Source organism: Cygnus olor, chromosome 1, assembly GCF_009769625.2.
Source record: "Cygnus olor isolate bCygOlo1 chromosome 1, bCygOlo1.pri.v2, whole genome shotgun sequence".
In the NCBI taxonomy this organism is placed as follows: Eukaryota; Metazoa; Chordata; class Aves; order Anseriformes; family Anatidae; genus Cygnus; species Cygnus olor.
In genome coordinates this window covers 182,437,701-182,455,687 of record NC_049169.1, presented here as the reverse complement: position 1 = coordinate 182,455,687, position 17,987 = coordinate 182,437,701, and the positions used below count along the sequence as shown (strand labels likewise).

The following is a 17,987-nucleotide window of genomic DNA, read 5'->3' as shown; positions in this document are numbered from 1 at the left end:
AAAGACACTTAACTTAGGATAATTTGTTTTCCTTGAGGTTTGTATCAGCTTTCAAATTTAAGAAATGTGACCGCAATACATGGACATATATTATCTTCCCATTACAAAGTTTAGACAAATGTCGGTGATACAGCAAAATCCAGTTTAGGTCAGTAAAGCAACTGCTAATTTTTACTCACATAAGATAAAGAATAGGCTGTTCCACTGACATACCAATGATCCAATAATTCTGCTGATAATTATGAAAGAATACTAAGAATACTAAGGTTGGGACCAAATCCTTCTTTCCATTCCAGAGGACTTGAGTTATACACCAGTACCTGACCCTTCTGCTGTGTGGAGCAGTTTTGTAACCTTATCAGGAGCCCATAGGTTCTTAATTATCAGACAGATCACCAAATAATTGCTATGCCCAAGCACTTGCAATACATGGTGAAAGCATCATTAAAATTTCTTATTAGGTCTAACACGAATTTTATATATTTTCTTCCATTTCACCTGGAGGTGAATCTAAGATGAAACTGCTTGGTGCCTGAATTTTGCAACCTTCAGTGCTCAAATGCAGTCTCCTAATGTGGGAATTATGTGTGGTTATTAAACTATTTCTACTCTAGCTTTGGTAATCTGGAATCCTTTGCTTTCTGAGAAACCCTTTAAATCTCTCAGCCCAAGCAGCTAGCAAAGAACAGTCTCTATCCCCCTCTATTTTTCTGTCCCAATTTTTCAAACATATTAATAGGGAGAGGGAAGACAATGGTGGAATTATTCTCTGCTGCCAAAGTTGTTAAAGTTTGCAGGTAGCGCAGCTGAAGACCTGCTGGGGACTCGGCCAGCACCACAGAGGCCTGCTTGAGGGCTTTAGAAGCATTCCTCTCTCCCTCTGCTGCCACAACCTGCAACGTAAGAGAAATGGAAATGGCATTGCAACACTGCCAGTAGTGAGGAAAAGCCACCTTTACAACGAGGAGAAAACAAAGACACACTTGGATGCCCAGGACAAAGTTGTGGGACATTGTAGCTTGTGAGTAGACATAGCCATGGGTCTCACCTTAGCTCTTGCTTCTTGTGCAGCTTCTGCTTCTGCTGCCATCGTCCTCTGCATGGCCACAGGAATCCTGATGTCTTTGATCTCCACACGAGCCACTTTGATTCCCCACTGCTCCGTGGCACTGTCAAGGATGTCCTTAGAGACAAACACCGACATGAAGAGCATAGCGGTGGCAGAGAGAACTCAGTGTGATTTACCCTGCTGCCTTAACAGAAGGAAAGGCAGAGGGCAGACCTGCACAGCAGGAAGATGGAGCCCTCCCGGGGTGCTAGCACCCGTGGTGGTGTGAGCATGGCAGGTACCCCTGCCTTACAAAACTCTTTCTTATCAACACCCACACCTGTGTCTGAGACAGGGTGCTGGTTGGTACCTGAAGTTTCTCTCCTACGTAGGGCTGTTGTAGCGGCTCCCTCCTGCCTCCTAAGCTATGATTCCCACCCTTTCTTTAGGCAGACACTTACCACACTTCTCTGTTTTACAAAGTAGTAATACAGCAACTTCTGAGAGCAAGTGTCATTGTACAAACATGTTGGTGACTGACACGTCACAGCCCTGCAGCACTCAGGATCTGTGTTGGAGCACCATAACCACAAAACGCCTCAATTCTGTACTCTTAGCCACTATGGCACAAGACCTGACAATTTAAACCTCAATCAAGGGTCTGCTGCAGATAGAGTTTCCCACAAAGAGCTGACATCTTTCTCATTGCTTGCAGCAATCTCTGAGCAAAGTCTGCTTGTGCTGATTTATTCAACTCACTGGATAATTTCAGCACCTTCACTGCTTTTTGATGGGAAATAATTCTTCTACAGGAATCTGGGGAAATGCCTGTACAATAATTCTTTCTTGCTTCAGGCAATGAGAAGTATAACTGAAAAGACCATTCAGGAAAATTTTGCTATCACTATTAAAGAAAATAAGGGAGATTATTTCTAATTTGCTTCTCCCCAGAACAAATCTCCCTGCTTGGCAATGAATTCAAGAGCCAGATTTACCTGGATACCGTGAGCAATCTCTTCTCGACCAGCCAGGAGCTGAGCCAAGCTCTTTGTACCCAGCACATTTCTCAGGGTTGTCTGTGCCAAGAGGAAAGTGGCTGAATGGACATCGCTGACGTTGGCGACAGCACTGACCGCACTGTGGATCCTGTAGTACACCACCCCATCCACTTGCGTGGTAACAGCATCTTTTGTCAGAATCTGCATCGTAGAAACATGCAGAATTACAGAGGGGTCCAATAACGCACACCTTGACAAGGAAGGGGAATTATTGTTATTCCTTTTCCTTTTAGCGATGAAGGGAGCCTGGTAATTCAAGGAAACCAATAATTTATTTTGGTTTCTTTGTTTTTTTCCTTTTCAAGGAAGTCATTTTGCAAGACCAACAGTTTAAACCAGGGCAAAATGTTATATATACTATTGAAACAGTTGTTTAAAAGCTAGGTGAATCTCATCACCTGCATGAATTTCTTCTGCAATAATAAAGAATGCTTATCCTGTTTCGCTCTTGCAGAAAGTGCCAGAACTGATTTTCATACATTGCATGTAGTTTGGAAGACCACTGCTACTTTAACTAAACAACGTATTTGTAAGAAACACCCACAAATTAAATCAAAGGTGAAAAGCAAAGTGCAAAAATCAGTGAAAAGAAACTCCAAAAGCTATTTCAGTATTCATAAAGGAGTTATTTTTGCCAGCGCAAGGAGAGGCAAATGCCCTGTGCCTCAGCAGACAGCTGGCCTCAGCAGAGCACTGACGATGCTCCGCTGTTTCTTCCCTCCTCAGCACCTTTTCCCGCAATTAAGTGCTCCACAGAAACTCTGCCAACAGCTGCAGAAACCTTGCCAAAAGCTGCTAAACCTCATACAGCACAAGTACTGCAACCATTTTCCTTCCTGCCTTCTATTTTGGGAGAGCCACCCCTGCAACCTCTCTTCTCTCATCCCATCTATCTCCTATTTGGAGCTCCAACCCCACCTTCTTTATCTTTTATCTCACACATCAGCAAGAGGAGTCTGCTTGGCCTGCAATGATTCACCTGTGGGTTTTCATAAGTAGAAGAAGTTTTGTAAGCTGTTTGGAAGTCAGAAGATACAGAAAATAAGCTAAACTGTGTATGATAGCTCACAGCTGCAATACTACAAAACACCCACATTATTTTTGATCGTGCCACAAACCAGCTCTATGTTTTACTTCTCTTTTAGATGGCTGATAGAGAATAGTTACCTCTTGTGGAGGAATGTTACAGGTAACAGTTCTAAGATCAACCCTGATAAACGTATCTGTACATGGAAGTATGAGGATCAAACCTGAAAAATAAAAATAATTAGATGAAACACTTTGGAGAGATAAGTCTAGAGCCTGCACAATGCAAACAGATGGAAATATCCACAAGGTGGGGAATGAGCCAGGGAGCTGTGCAGCAATTTATTACTGCAGCTGTCCTTCTGTTACAGGAGGTGACAGCAGTGAAGTTCTGCATTTTCAAGCAACAGAGGGGAATGCAGATATCTGCAAAGATGTGAACTTATCAGACATTAATGGCTTAGAGCTCTGGGCAGGGAATGGACAGACTTCAGTTCTGGTTTCAAATCTGACATGAGGCTTTTGGAAAAATTCCTTCCATGCCTTTACTTATTTTCTCCTCTTTCAATCATAACCCACTTGCAATACAATGTGTTTGACCCCAGGAAAGACACCTCCCTTCTCCGGAGTCCTCTACCACGTGTAGAAGCTCACATTAGGAACATTGTCCTCAGGTCTGAACCATCCTGCAAAGTGGGAGACATGACTTTTTTTTTAACCTCTGCACCTTGCTTAGGTGCCCAGAGACAAGCAAAGGAGTTCAGCACCTGCCCTAGCTGTATTTTGGACCACATGGCTATTATTTAAGAGGAAAGACAGCATCTGAAAAGGACTTTTTCCTCTTATTTCAACTTCCAGTTTGCCCAGTTCCACTGCACAAAGGTGGTAACTGTACCTATGCGATTATATTGTGTTGTTGGGTTTGTTTTGTATTTGCAGTTTGTATCCTGATCCTAGGCGACTGTAACAGACTCTGTGTGGGTGCAGAGTGTGGGAAGGCTCCTGTGCTGAAACGTTTACAATTTTCAGAGCACAATACAGCTGAAGAGCTGGCAACAAAAAGTAACGTTGGAAGTGAGGAATAAGGAGAGTGGCCATGGTCACCCAAAAAATTCTGTTGTAGAGATGAAGACTGCATTTAAACCTCTCTGGTCCCCCACCAGTGCCTGCAGCATGAGTTCAAGCTTCCGTCATCCAATTTACACAACAGCAAAGCCATACCTGGTCTTTAACCAGAAGACCTTAAACCAGAAGGTCTTCAACCTTCTGTGTTGTGCTGTGACAAGCGGGTGACATTACTTTCTATTCAGGAAAAAAAAAAAAAAGAAAAAAAGAAAAAAAAGAAAAAACAGCTTGCAGGCAAAGAAACTGCAACAGAGGACCTTCTCACCCCCCCTTATGCTGTGAAGGATTTATGGACCTCTGCAGTTCTCTGTGTGGTTACAGTGCATCTTAATAGAATAAAACTGCATGCATTCACCTGGTCCCTTCGCTTTCTTAGGCAGTATACGTCCCAGCCGAAATACAACAGCACGTTCATATTCTCTGACAACCTAGGAAAATATTTTAAAATTAGAATTTTACAACTAATCCTATTCCTCCTCTCTGGCATATATATTTTAAAAAATATATATTTGACATCCATATTATGTGAGAAATACAGCTAGTATAGACACTAACAAAACTGCAAGTCGCAAAGCATTTTTATATTTTCTCACCTCATCCTTTGCTGGAAAAAAGCTCAGACCTTGGGCCTGTGAATAAGTCATAAAATAGACCAAATATGCAAGAAATGCCATTGATTTAACGAGGCTATCCACAACTCTTTCAGCATCAGTGCTACACTCAGAGGAGCTAGCTGTAGGCAGAGTAAAGCATCTCTAACATCAGATAATCTACCCAATTACTTCAGATAGTAGGGTGACTCATGTTCTGGGGTTCACTGCAATCACCCTGGTAACTCACCCCTAAAAACTGCTTTAAATTAATCATATTATGCCCACGTCTTGAAGGGACTGTGGGTTTAGGTTGCATAATCCCTCACTGTCAGGACTTGACTCCTTTTTCTCTCATTACCTATGTTAATGACTATTGCTGGCAGCATCAAATGACTTCTTCAAAAACATTTTTAGATTTATTCTCTCAATGTGTTGTAAAGCAAGGAAGACAAGGAAGTTTAACTGATTATGGAAGCTGATATGGGAAGAAATCAAATGAATCAAATGAGTAAGTTGTGGTGCTACAGAAAGTCAGTGGAAGTCCGTGCATCTCTTGGTCCCAGACCACAAGCTCTTACGATTTCCAAAAAGCTAATGTGTGTTTTAATAAATCAATAAATGTAAGTAACAATGATGGCAATAGATTATTCTTTCTGTGCCCCAAATCTAGCTTACCTTGATACATGCCCAGATGGAAAAAGGAAAGGTAATAAGCACCAACAGGAAAGAAATTGAAACCAGGATCCAGCCACAGACACCAATTCCTTCCCGCCTATCAGCTGTAAAAGAATAGGGAAAAAAAAGCAATGAATGCAGATCCTGAAAAAAAGTTATCAAAGAGAAGTAGATCTAACCCACTACAATAATGATGGTCTGCAAAGTCTGCAAAGACTTGGTCCCTCTCTCCTCCCTCTCAACACTCACCAAAAACACCGAACCACAAACATCCTCCTGCATGAAAAATTAAAAGGTTCAGAAAGCACATTTTGCAGCAGGAAAGAAGGCAGAAAAGTGAAAGGCATTGCCAAAGCTGGGGGCTTGAAGAAATAAATAATCAGGTAGAATATCCATGGATGTGAATCAATGTCAGTGTGCCATGGCTAGGGCAAGAGATTTACTTAGTACAAAACAGGTAATAAGGAAAATGAGGGAAAGTCCTGCTATCTTTAGATGGAAGCTTTGAGGAATACTGATGGACCAGTTCATCCACTGGAAGACAAGATTCAGAATCAGTCCTTGTCAAAACACACACCCATGCACTTTGGGTAGCTCTCTCACTGCATTTAGCTCTTCTCACCCCAAAATATTAATTTAATTATCTTAGTGCCTGAAGGGAAGGCAGTGGTGAGTTGTTGTTCGTGTACTAAAAGTTTGGGAGGGTTTTTGTAGGGGAAAGGGGATCAAAGAGCTGCTGCTCTTCCGAGAGATTAGCAGCTGGAGCTGCTGAAGTCTTCACAGAAGAGGCAGAGAAAAGGGTGAGGAATGGAGCAGGCCAGTCCTGCCGTAAGGACTGAGTGCTGCAATGTCAACTGAATCTTGCTGAACGCAGAAATGTGTTGGATCTGGAGAGCTGTGAGAAAAGCAGAAGCAGGGATGCTAGCTGGGCATCCATTGAGAAGAGGACTTCTGCAGGCATGACCATCAGCAGAAGCGAAGGTGAACTCAGTAGACTTTCAACCCTTCCCAACACACTTTATCACAGGCTGGAGAGGAGACAAAGGCTCAGAGGTCTCCTGAGCACTGGGGATTTCTGACATTAAATAAAATTCATATAAAGACAGAAACTGATGAATACAATAGAAAAAAAAAAAAAAAAAAAAGATTCATTTTATACTTTGTGAGAAAAAAATGTTGCCACAGTGAGACAGCATGAGGCTACCTGATCCCCAGGGCACAAGTTAACAGACCAGTGGAGCTGGACGGACAGGTTTGTCAGAAAACCCCTGGTGATCCTGCTGGAGACACAAACCACCCCTCCCGCAATGCTGGCCTCTTGTAGGAAACTCCACACAGAGCTCCTTACAGGCTCCGGTGAGGAAGCCACACTAACTGCACACCTAGATGTTACAACCAAGCCCTTTGCTCCTTGCAGTTTTTCCCTTTCTACCTCTGAGGTCCGCACTAGAGGTTTAATCACTCGTAACAAAGTTTGGGTCTGATAGGGCCCAGTTTGAGGCCTCTCTCTAAATGCTGGCCATGAGAGCTGGGCACAGAACTGCTGCACTGGAAGCCTGGCTTTCCTCCTCACCCTTTCTGACAAATAATAATTTGAAATCCCTGGTTGCTTAATGGGGTATCATCAGCTATTCCGTAATCACTGGTAGGAATGGTTTGAGGAGCTCCTCTGAGCATTAAGTAAACCCCAAGGCCATGTGTTTGAAGACAAGACTTGTAAAATTTTATGTGAAAAGCTTTAACACTTTCGCTGGTACTTGTTTGCCAGATGACATTCTTCACATTACAGCAATGGTGCACAGGCTACAAAAGGTACCTGCAGAACCAGCAGTCGAGTGTCTTTTAATCAGTGGAGAGAGATCAAGGGAACTCATGGAGCGGGCATCATTTGTAATTCTTAATGAAAAGTTTGAGGAAATTAATCACAAAGGGATGTTCGTGTCTGATCATGAGCACACAACGCTCTGCTCTCTCCCTCTCCATTTCACCTAAATGATTAGCATACAGAGAGATGACCAAAAATCTTTTTCTCCAGTGCCAAGTTTGGTCATGAAGAACAGCCTTCAAAGGCTAATTTTGGATTGTAGCATTATCTGCCACCATCCACCTGAGACCACTGTGAATACAGAGGGGAATGATGCAGTCCTATTAGGACTAACACAACCCACAGATGGGGGGGGGTGGCTGAGAACAAATGCCTCTGCAGATGGATATTCAATCACCTGAGAAGGGAGAGGTCAAGATATCACTGGTATGGGTAAGAAGCACACATCTAAACCTTGAAAAAGTTCTACTGACTCCTCTGTGAGACCTGTCCTGGAGATCCTGATGCCAGCTAAAAGTGCAGATTCCAATGAGAAAAGCAGTGTATGAAAATACATCTGCTTAACAGTGAATCCAGACCTAATCTCCAAAGACCGTCACAAATATACTCTGATTACCCCAAAGTTTCAAACCATTTAACCACAAGACAAATGAAGATTTCTAGAAAAACACAATAGCGAAGAATAGTGACTACCCAACATATGACTGACTTGATTTTGCCATCCCCATGTATTGACTACAGTAGTCACAACCAGCAAAAACCTACCTCAGGTCTACAGGCCATAGCAAACGAAAAGATGCAATACACTGCAAAATGTGGCAGCTCATTGAGCAGCACTGATGTTATTGCTAGGCCACTCCATCATCTTTGAAAGGTCATGGAGAACAGGAAGGGTGCCTGAGGGCTGGAAGAAAGCCAGTGTCACGCAAGAAGGACCCAGGCAACTACAGGCCAGTCAGCCTCACCTCTATCCCTGGAAAGGTGATGGAACAGCTCATCCTGGAGGTCATCTCCAAGCATGTGGAGGATAAGAAAGTGATCAGAAATAGTCAGAACGTGTTCAACAAGGGGAAGTGCTTAACCAATCTGATAGCCTTCTATGAGGGGATGACTAGCTGGATAGATGAGGGGAGAGTGGTGGATGTTGTCTACCTCGACTTCAGCAAAGTTTTTGACACTGTCTACCATAACATCCTCATAGACAAGCTCAGGAAGTGTGGCCTGGATGAGTGGACAGTGAGGTGGATTGAGAACAGGCTGGATAGCAGAGCTCATAGGGTTGCGCTCAGTGGTGCTGAGTCTAGTTGGAAGCCTGTAGCTAACAGTGTCCCCCAGGGGTCAGTACTGGGTCCAGTGTTGTTCAGCTTATTCAATGACCTGGATGATGGAACTGCATGCACCCTCAGCAAGTTTGCTGATGACACAGATCTCGGAGGAATGGCTGATACCCCAGAGGGCTGTGCTGCCGTTCAGAGGGACCTTGACAGGCTGGAGGGTTGGGCCGAGAGGAACCTCATGAAGTTCAACAAAGGGCAAGTGCAGGGTCCTGCCCCCAGGGAGGAATAACCCCAAGCACCAGTACAGGCTGGGGACATACCCACTGGAGAGCAGCTCTGCAGAGAGAGACCTGGCAGTCCTGGTGGACAGCAGGCTGACCATGAGCCAGCAATGTGCCCTTGTGGCCAAGAAGGCCAACGGTATCCTGGGCTGCATTCAAAAGAGTGTTGCCAGCAGGTCAAGAGAGGTGATTCTCCCCCTCTACTCAGTCCTGGTGAGGCCACACCTGGAGCATCCCTTCCTTCTGTTGTATCGACTGCACCACTCAGCTCGGTGTCATCTGCAAACTTGCTGGGGTTGCATTCAATCCTACTGTCTATGCCATTGATAAAGATATTAAACAGCATTGGTCCAAGACAGACCCCTGAGGGACACCACTCATCAACAGCCTCCACCTGGACGTGGAGCTGTTGACCACCCTTCTCTGGGTTTGGCCTTCAAGCCAATTCCTTACCCACTGAATGGCCCACCCATCAAACACATCTCTCTCCAATTTGGAGACCAGGATGTCATGTGGGACTGTGTCAAAGGCCTTGCAGAAGTCCAGGTAGATGACATCGGTTGGTCTTCCCTTGTCAACTGATGCAGTCGTAGAAAGCCACCAGATTGGTCAGGCATGATTTGCCCTTGGTGAAGCCATGCTGGCTGTCCTGGATCACCTCCTTGTCTTGCATGTGCCCTGACACTGCTTCCAGGAGGATCTTTTCCACGATCTTGCCAGGCACAGAGGTGAGGCTCACTGGTCTGTAGTTCCCTGGGTCCTCCTTTCGACCATTTCTGAAAATGGGAGTGAGGTTTGCATTTTTCCAGTCACCAGGGACTTCACCTGACTGTCAGGACTTTCCAGGTATGACAGAGAGAGGCTTGGCATCTCCATCAGCCAGTTCCTTCAGGACCCTGGGATGCACAGCATCAGGCCCCATAGACTTGTACTTGTTCAGTTCCATCAGGTGGTCTTGAACCTGCTCTTCGCTTACAGTAGGAGGGACTTTGCTTCCCCAGGTTCAGGGAAATGAAAGACTTGGGAAGCCTGACTGGCAGCAAAGACTGAGGCCAAGATGTTGCTGAGTACCTCAGCCTTCTCCATGTCTGTCGTTACCAGTTCACCGTTCTCATCCATCTGAGGGGGCGCACTGTCCTTGGCCTTTCTTTTCCGGCCAACGTAACTAGAGAACCCCTTCTTGTCATTCTTTGCATCCCTTGCCAAGCTCAGCTGTATCCATGCCTTGGCTTTCCTGTCCCTATCCCTGCACACCCAGACAGCATCCCTGTGCTCTTCCCAGGCCACGTGTCCCTACTTCCCCTGACTGTGCATTTCCTTCTTGCGCCCCAGTCTGACCAGCAGGTCCTTGCTCAGCCATCCCAGTTGGTATCAGCTCCCTTGTTTGAAGGGAGCACCAGGTGTTCGTTACACAATCCCAACCACATTAAGTGTCCTTTTTGGGCTGAAAAATTACTCTGCCTTTCCTCACTTACACCTATTTTTCCCTTTCTATCCTGTCCCTATGTGTACAGCTGTATCAATCACTGACTTGGCCATTTTAGTCCCTGAGGTCATTATCCTGGCAGGTAAATGCTGAAGCTTTCTGGCAGGGCAGTATGAGTTAATTTGTCATGTCACTTACAGCGGCAGATTCTGGATTTTCATCTCCAACCTATAAGGGAGACCTACAATGAATGTCTGGGTTCAAATGTACTTTTTGATTATTACTGAGAAAAACACAAACACGCACACAAAAAAATGAGGCTTACCAATTAGATGCTCCGTGCTGTTTTTCTTGGGTGTCTCTCTCTTGGGATCCATCTCATTCTAGTGAAGTTCTGATCCCCTCACAAAGACAGCAGCATACCTTGAAACACCACAGCACTCATACAAAACGCAGAAGAGGGAAGCTCTGTGAGAGGAGAAATCCCCACTTGTACGAGAGCCCTCTGGGAGTCGGTAACCCTGGTGAGGATGGCATGTTTACAAAAACAAAGTCTTGCGGGTCACCGTTGCCTCTGATGTTACTCCACAGCCTTCTATGGCAGGCTTTTGGCTGGGGATGCACATGGCCCAGCTGGTTTTACACCCTACAGTATCCAAGCTGGAAATTATTTCTCTGGATCACAGTAATATCTGCCACCAGAGATAAAAACAAAAGGCAAGACAAAACAGAAAGAGAAGATAAAGCTAGTGGGTGTAGACTGAGTACTGTTCTTCTGTTGCTCACTTCTTAGTAGGTGAAGTCCCCGTGCCATGTGGAATATCTCTTCAGACATTTCTTGATACATCACAATACGTTGAACCCTCTTGCACTAACCAATAAGATAAAAACCCAGTAGAACCATTTCAACCCCCAAGTCTTAAAATTTTCCCCCCAAATAAGAGTGATCTTCTAAAACACTTTCCTTCCAGTACTGACATCAAACCAAGTGTAATTGGTCTCTCAGCAGAGAGTGACTTCTCAAAGGACACAAAACTGCTGCATGTAATGAGAAAAAATGAGGGGTGTTTTTTCATATGTAATTTACAAATTTAACTTATAGCTGCATCAATTCTATGGTTGTTTTCTGTGGGCATCCATCATCTAGAGTACCTTGGAAGAGCTGGCTCCGGCTTCATGTAACATAAGTCTTCATCCGTATCAGTAATCACATTGGTCCCAGATGGGTCATTCAAAGCTGATTGCTCCCCAGAGAACTCTTCCAGCTTCACAAAGACAGGAACCTACCCGCACTGAATGGGCGTTTTAAATCACTGTGAAAGCTATAAGCACAGCTTGCAAAACTGGGATTCACATGCTTATCGTAATGCCCTCATTAACATATCACAGTATCTGTATGAAGTCATTTGTTGCATTTTCTCAATTATTTGGCCTGTCATGCTTAGGCTGCAAGACCAAACCTGTCCATGACAAAAATCCTACTAATAGGACAGGTGAAGAGTTAGAAAATGTGTGTGCTTTTAAGTATTTCACAAGGGAAAAATCTAACATGTAAAACTACCCCAACTTTTTTTCTTTTTTCTTTTTTTTTAAATCAACCGTTTTATTGAAAATGTCTTGTAATAAGTGAAGTTATCTGAATGCTACAATCTACACAGCTGCTTACACTGTGAGATAGATGAGCAAAACATTAAAATCTAACAGAAATAATTGTTCCCTGGTGTTTTCTGAGAATACCCTGAGGTGCTTGTAAATATATCCCTTGAAAGATGGCTCAAGCAGATGGTGTTTTTCTTTGATGTTGAGGAACATCACTGTACTACTTTGTGTTAACTTCCGCTGCACTTTTATTCTTTCATTTTCAAAAATTTGAAGTCAAAGGTAGGGCAATCATAATCCTTTCTCCTTGGGGCTATGCTGGGAATGTGGATAACACAGTCACTAGCTCTCATGTCTTCAAGTGCAAAATACACAAGCACTGAAGCAGTCTGCAAGCTGGAATTTTACTACTGCTGAACAACCTGGTACAGCTCCGCAGTACAGAGCAATACCACAAAGAAAAACAGCTCAAGTCCAAAGCCACTTTAGCAGAGCTTATTGACTTAGATGCAGCATCGGCTGAATGGTGGGTGGCAGCTGAGGTGTTTCTGCAGTGTTCTGATGTAGCTAACACAACTTTTATTCCTAAAACAGCACAAAGGCTTAGGTTAGGTGATTTGGTGCTTACCTGTAAACATTCTGTTCTCCAACATTTCCCTGCACCAATCGCTCCATTTGCAAAATGTGACCAGTCCTTTACAGTTCAAAGTTTCCATCTGCTTGCACTACCCATTGATATATTTGCATATCATGAGATTTGCATATAACATAGTTAGTTTGTCTTTCTATGATCTTTTTAGGCCCATACTACTCTTTCCCTCACATGGATCGGTGGCTTTGGCCACCCCTTAAAGATTTCTCAGCCTATTCCTCATCTGGCCCTGAACAAACACCAGCCTTTTTGCTTCAGGCTTCTCATTCATCTCCCTCAGATAAAAATTTAGAAGAAGGGGCAGGACATAGAGAAGGTTAACATCTTATTGCTTATAGGCACATCCACACCTTGCTCCTCCTCCTTTAACGTGAAAAAGACATCAGCTTTCAAGAGCAGAAAACGTGGAGATGACAGGAGAGACCCTTTGGCTACACTTCACTACAACATAAGTAAATACGAGAGAGAGTCAATCAAAAGGGTCCCTTACATCTCAATCTAGAAAGGCAGACAATCTGCAAGTAAGAATGCTCATATCATGATAAGTTTCTTAAGCTGCAACTGAAGTACCTGTAATAAATAGCAAAACCTGTAGTTGCAAACATAGTCCCAATACATTCTCATGTTCTGAATGAAGGTTTTATTTCAAAGAACGTTTCACTGCACCTTATCTTTGAAGTCTTTCAGCATAGCTGAAATACAGCAGTAAGAAGCAACCAAACAATCAAATCACAATTAGTCCAGACTTAAGTCACACAGCAACAGTCCCTTCCCAACATAATCTCAGTGTAAGATCTGGCACAGTTTGCTTCAGGAGCGGGCTTTTCCCTGGCTTTTTAAAAATGGTGCTCAAGTAAGCATGAAAGAGCTCAGGACAAATCACCCCCTTCAGAAATTCCAAGGTTGGGTCACAGGAGTTTGCTTCAAGCTGCAGTGAAGAACACTGACTTTATTCCTGAGGAGAAAAAATTAATAAAAGACAATTTTACATCAGGAAAGACTTTTAAGAAATTGAAACTTACCTTAATCCTAACCACTTGACAGTTCAATTTACAATATCCTGTTCAACATGATTCAGTAAGAAACAGAGAGCCTGTTCTAGAGAAAACACTGTCAAATAGTTTAATGCTTCTTAACCAATTTATTCACGTCTGACACTGATGACAAGCTCCTCTCTATCATGACACCAGCTGTGCATGAAATTGTCTTTTCTTGGTAAAGGACATTTCCCAGCAAGTAGGCACTGCTTACGAAGTACATTGTTTTGGGAGAACATTTAATACAGTGGATATTTACTACTTCTCACCTGATTTCATTTGGAGAAACAAGGCTTCACCGTCTCTTAGGTATCTTTGAGATGTCTAAGGTTCAGACAGAAAAAAATCCACCACAAACACACAACCCATGACCATTCAATACATGTTTTCAGAAACAGACAAACAAACTGCTTACATTTGATAAAGCAGGGCATAACAGCTGATGTTTGGTACTTGTTTTAGAGAACAAGGTAAAGTGAGTTAGTTTAAGTTTTTTTGATTGCTTGGTTGGGAAACTAGGACTCAAATCAGCGATCAAACTCCGTACTTTGGTAAGGTTACAAAATGAATACTAATATTTTTATTTTCTCCTTCTCCAATTGACCTACAAATCTACAAAGAACAGCTTGTAAAAGGAATGAAGACAAAAGTACTGAAATATGGTAGAAATTTTTTCTACAGATTTCTTGAGTCAAGAGGTAAGGCACTAACTTTAAAAGCAGTTCAAAGTGGAGAATCATTACACTAACTTTAAAAGCAGTTCAAAGTGGAGAATCATTAGAAATCAACAGCTTTCATGAAGTAAAAAATTGCGAAAATGCAACATATTTTAAGTTTAAAGTAATATGTTATTTTGATTATAAAAATGCAAGACTACCTCAATTGCTGACAAAGTACATAGGACACTATTAAAGTTTTCTATCTAAACACTTCAGAGGGTATTTCTGTTACCACTTTTTAGGAAACCTATTTTTATAATTCAGTATATAATTTTCCATCATAAAAAACAGCATAAGTAAGATCAAACATGAGGAAGTGTCTTAGCAAAAACAAATTTATTCATCTATATTTTAAGCAAATAGGTAAATAGTCAGCAAAGCCTTTTTGCCATGACTGTAAACTTTTTATTTTAAAAAATTGTGTTAAAAACCAGTACAGGAATTTCCATTAATGTTCTAAAAAAGTTTGTTCACATCTTGAAAGAAAATACATTAGCAACATCTCCCAGCAGAATTCATCTTTAAAAAAGTAAAACTCTAGGTGCAGAGCTTTTCTACATTATAGTATCCTCTACGTTTTAATTTAACCACAGGATTGAATATCATTCTTCTCTATTATCTCTAAAACATGATCAAGAGTTTACCTTACATAGATGATATTCAATGATGTGTTACACATTGCCACAGGTACTAGCATTATTAAAAGAGTGCACAACTGAATTTCACTAACAAAGCAAGACCTTTCTATATACTGCATCATAACCCTTCCTAACCAATACAGTTAATTTAGCTATATGCCTTTAAAATCACGTACATTTTCCAAGGAAAAATACTAAAAATCCCATGGTCCAAATTCTGCTCCCACTTACATTCACAGGATAACTCGTAAGCACCGTCAAGTTGTGGTTTATAGCAAAAAAGCTAAGAGAGAACCAGTGGGTTTGTGAATATAAGGGAGAGAAGAACTTGACACATGTCTGTAAACATTCACAAAAGTCTGCAGTCAAAAGTGCCGGATAGGCAGCCTATCCGCAGTACAATTATTTCATTCACAGAGAGGTGTGGGGGCAGGGAAAATGTTACAGAACATTTTTTTAGATGCAAATTAAAAGGCTTTTTATGGACTTTGGAAAGACATATTTCCAGCTAGCTAAACCATACTCCAGTAAAACGTAATCCACTTCTATCCAAATACAATACAGCACTATCTCCTAGTTCTCCTGCTCAGATTCTGACAGAGTACTCAATTCAGCAGCAAGCCCATGACAATATCTCAAAGCGTAAGAATACCCCCAAACCCCTCTGATCTAGTCTCCCCTTAACATACTACTGATGCTAACAGGAGATCCTCACACATACAAACAAAAGATCTGAAGAACCATACACTGATCTTGATCTATGCACACACAAGAGGTGTGCAGCTAGACTAAAGATCGTCTACAGCTTTAAGTATCTAATTTCAGTCTAGATCTCATTCTATATTAACCACATATACCATACAAAACGTAACAGAAGAATAGGTGCTTATACACACTATTATGTATACTTGTTCTCCCCATTCAGTTTGATAGCCAATTGCTCTATTTACACAAATGCCTGTTTGAACGTTCTTGATCCTGTAAGAAACCAAACATTCAATTCATAAGACACAAGTAGAGTCAGGGATGCTCAGCAATTCACAGGATCAGACCCTGAATCAGTTAAATGCAATCACAAATTAGGTTTGACATCTGACACAGTTGCCTGGAATCATTTTATCCTCACATTTCCCCCTCTTTCCCCAATTCAGACCACAATCTCACTCAAGCAGAGTGCTCCCACTAAAGTGGAGTCAGCCTTCAAAGTGAATAGGATCAGGCTCTGTCAAGCAACCACTGCAGTCTTTAAAAATGTCTGGTATTTATTGCCATCCACTCTGGGGCAGACTTGTCTGCAGTGAAAATGGTGTTCCTGGTGTTGATGGATAGTTAGCAAAACCTTCAGGCTGAGCTGTATAGTTCTCCAGAGCAGAAGCAGAGTGTGCCTTCAAGGAAGAGAAGAAGTTAGGAAACAGCACAGATAAAAAAACAAACAAAAACCTAAATCAAGCAAAATTTCAGGCACAATACTGATCATACTCAAGCCAAAACAAAAAAAAATACTTAAAGTTTAATCTGAAGTATGCAAAGAATGAAGATGAGCAATGCAGCTATATGCATGTGTTAAACTGCAGTGCAATTATTGCTCTGAAATACCAGAGTGAGAAAAGCAGTTGGATTAAGAGGAAATATGAAGAAGCATTATTGGCATTTATTTTTCAGTGTAGGAAGCCACAGCTGATCTGGAAGACATAGCTTAATTAGAAGCTGTAGTATTTCACGGACTCTGAGCCTTCTTTATCTACATTGCTCAAGTGTTCATTTCAGTGACTGTAACTTGTAAACAAGAAAAACATTTCCTCAGTGCAATCTGCATACATAGATCTACACAGAATAATTTCCTGAGCTGGAAAAGCAACATGGCTGAGATTAAGTCATTTGCTTCTTTTGATCTATTTCCTCTGATATTCAAGAGGTATCTGACAGTATTCTGCATATTGAACATTATTAGACATGTGCTCCATCTCAAAAATTCATGTGTCACAGAACAGAGAAATCATCAATTTGAGACACTTAACTGTCTGTCCTAGTATTTTGTATGGAAGGACAAAAATTCTACCAGAATCCTTAATCTGTACAGAAGCCCTTTTAAACAAAAGACAAATCAAACATCTAAATTATCTACTACAAACTCTGATGATAGCTTCAGTTAACCTCTGTAGGCTGCTGACTGCAATGAGTTGCTTCATGAACAAGAGAGATGATGAAACTACACATTACCTAAAGCCACCTCAAGCTTATATTATGAGGACTATATTTGTGGGAACTGTCAAGACAAAGGCACAACAACAGCAAACACAAATTCAATAAAATCTGATTGTGGATGTAGAGAGGCACATAAAGACAAAGTGGTTTTCCAAAGTATTAAAATATCAGACTGGAACTGAGCTCAGATTTTGCAACTACATGGTCAGCTCAATAGATTTAACATAAATCTAAACAAAATTTTTACTCTCCTGCCTTCTCTTTTTTTCTTTCACGCCTCATTTTACAAAGAATTTTCAGAAATAGTTTAATTACATGTATAACCTCCAGAAGCACTGTATATTGATTGGTCCCCCCAGACCTTCAGTAAAAAAAATCATCTGAGTTGTTCTTTTTCATCATCCTTGTAACTGTTTCTCAGACAGGTTAGAGGTTTTAACCATTTACGTATTTAAACTAATTCCAAGAAGTTGACACTGAAGTACAAACTGCTACTGGAAAGAGAACAGTATTAACAAATAGGTACATTACCTGTAGCAGTGCCGACTGTGCAGCCGCACTATGCTGCAATTCCTGTAAGGAAGATTGTGTGGCACTTTGGGGAAAGCCAGGGATACCAGGGAGAGATAAAAGACCAGGAAAAACTGCATTTCCCGGTGTCTGTAGTCCAGAAGCCAAACTGAAAGAAATCAAGATGTGGCTCTTACTAGGAATATCTGCATGACATTTTATCCTATCTTCCTCTCTGTATAACCTTATGTCTATATAAATTGGAAAGGCATCTCTTTTTCTAAACCTCGTAA

The 17,987-nt window shown here is 41.9% G+C and overlaps 2 protein-coding genes across 6 annotated transcripts in view; both read right to left on the bottom strand.

Annotated features, from left to right (window-relative positions):
• Nucleotides 1-138: 138 nt before the first annotated feature.
• Nucleotides 139-10,991, bottom strand: STOML3 (stomatin like 3). Its single transcript, XM_040543307.1, has 7 exons — nt 10,660-10,991; nt 5,526-5,629; nt 4,613-4,685; nt 3,274-3,356; nt 2,044-2,247; nt 1,049-1,183; nt 139-893 (listed from the first exon to the last, which is right to left on the bottom strand). The coding sequence occupies exons 1-7, from the start codon at nt 10,709-10,711 to the stop codon at nt 693-695; spliced, it is 852 nt and encodes a 283-aa protein (XP_040399241.1). The 5' UTR covers nt 10,712-10,991; the 3' UTR covers nt 139-692.
• A 2,219-nt stretch (nt 10,992-13,210) lies between these two features.
• Nucleotides 13,211-17,987, bottom strand: part of PROSER1 (proline and serine rich 1) — a 21,108-nt gene continuing 16,331 nt past the window's right edge. For 2 of the 5 annotated variants that reach the window (XM_040543279.1, XM_040543266.1), the window contains 2 exons: nt 17,716-17,863; nt 13,211-13,540 (listed from right to left, as the gene is read on the bottom strand). In XM_040543279.1, coding sequence (XP_040399213.1) covers nt 13,474-13,540; nt 17,716-17,863 — 215 coding nt within the window. In that variant the 3' untranslated portion in view covers nt 13,211-13,473. Of the gene's footprint in view, nt 13,541-13,576; nt 16,365-17,715; nt 17,864-17,987 lie in introns of those variants that run through there. The other 3 variants (XM_040543275.1, XM_040543261.1, XM_040543283.1) reach the window with 3 other exon arrangements.

What these genes read in the sequence shown, in the direction of transcription:
- STOML3 (XM_040543307.1), bottom strand. Translation starts at nt 10,711, where the DNA reads ATGGATCCCAAGAGAGAGACACCCAAGAAAAACAGCACGGAGCATCTA. An exon ending in TAAGAAAGCGAAGGGACCAG is followed by an intron (nt 3,357 to 4,612) that starts GTGAATGCATGC and finishes TTTATTTTTCAG; the next exon opens with GTTTGATCCTCATACTTCCA. An exon ending in CACAAGAAGCAAGAGCTAAG is followed by an intron (nt 894 to 1,048) that starts GTGAGACCCATG and finishes CTTACGTTGCAG; the next exon opens with GTTGTGGCAGCAGAGGGAGA.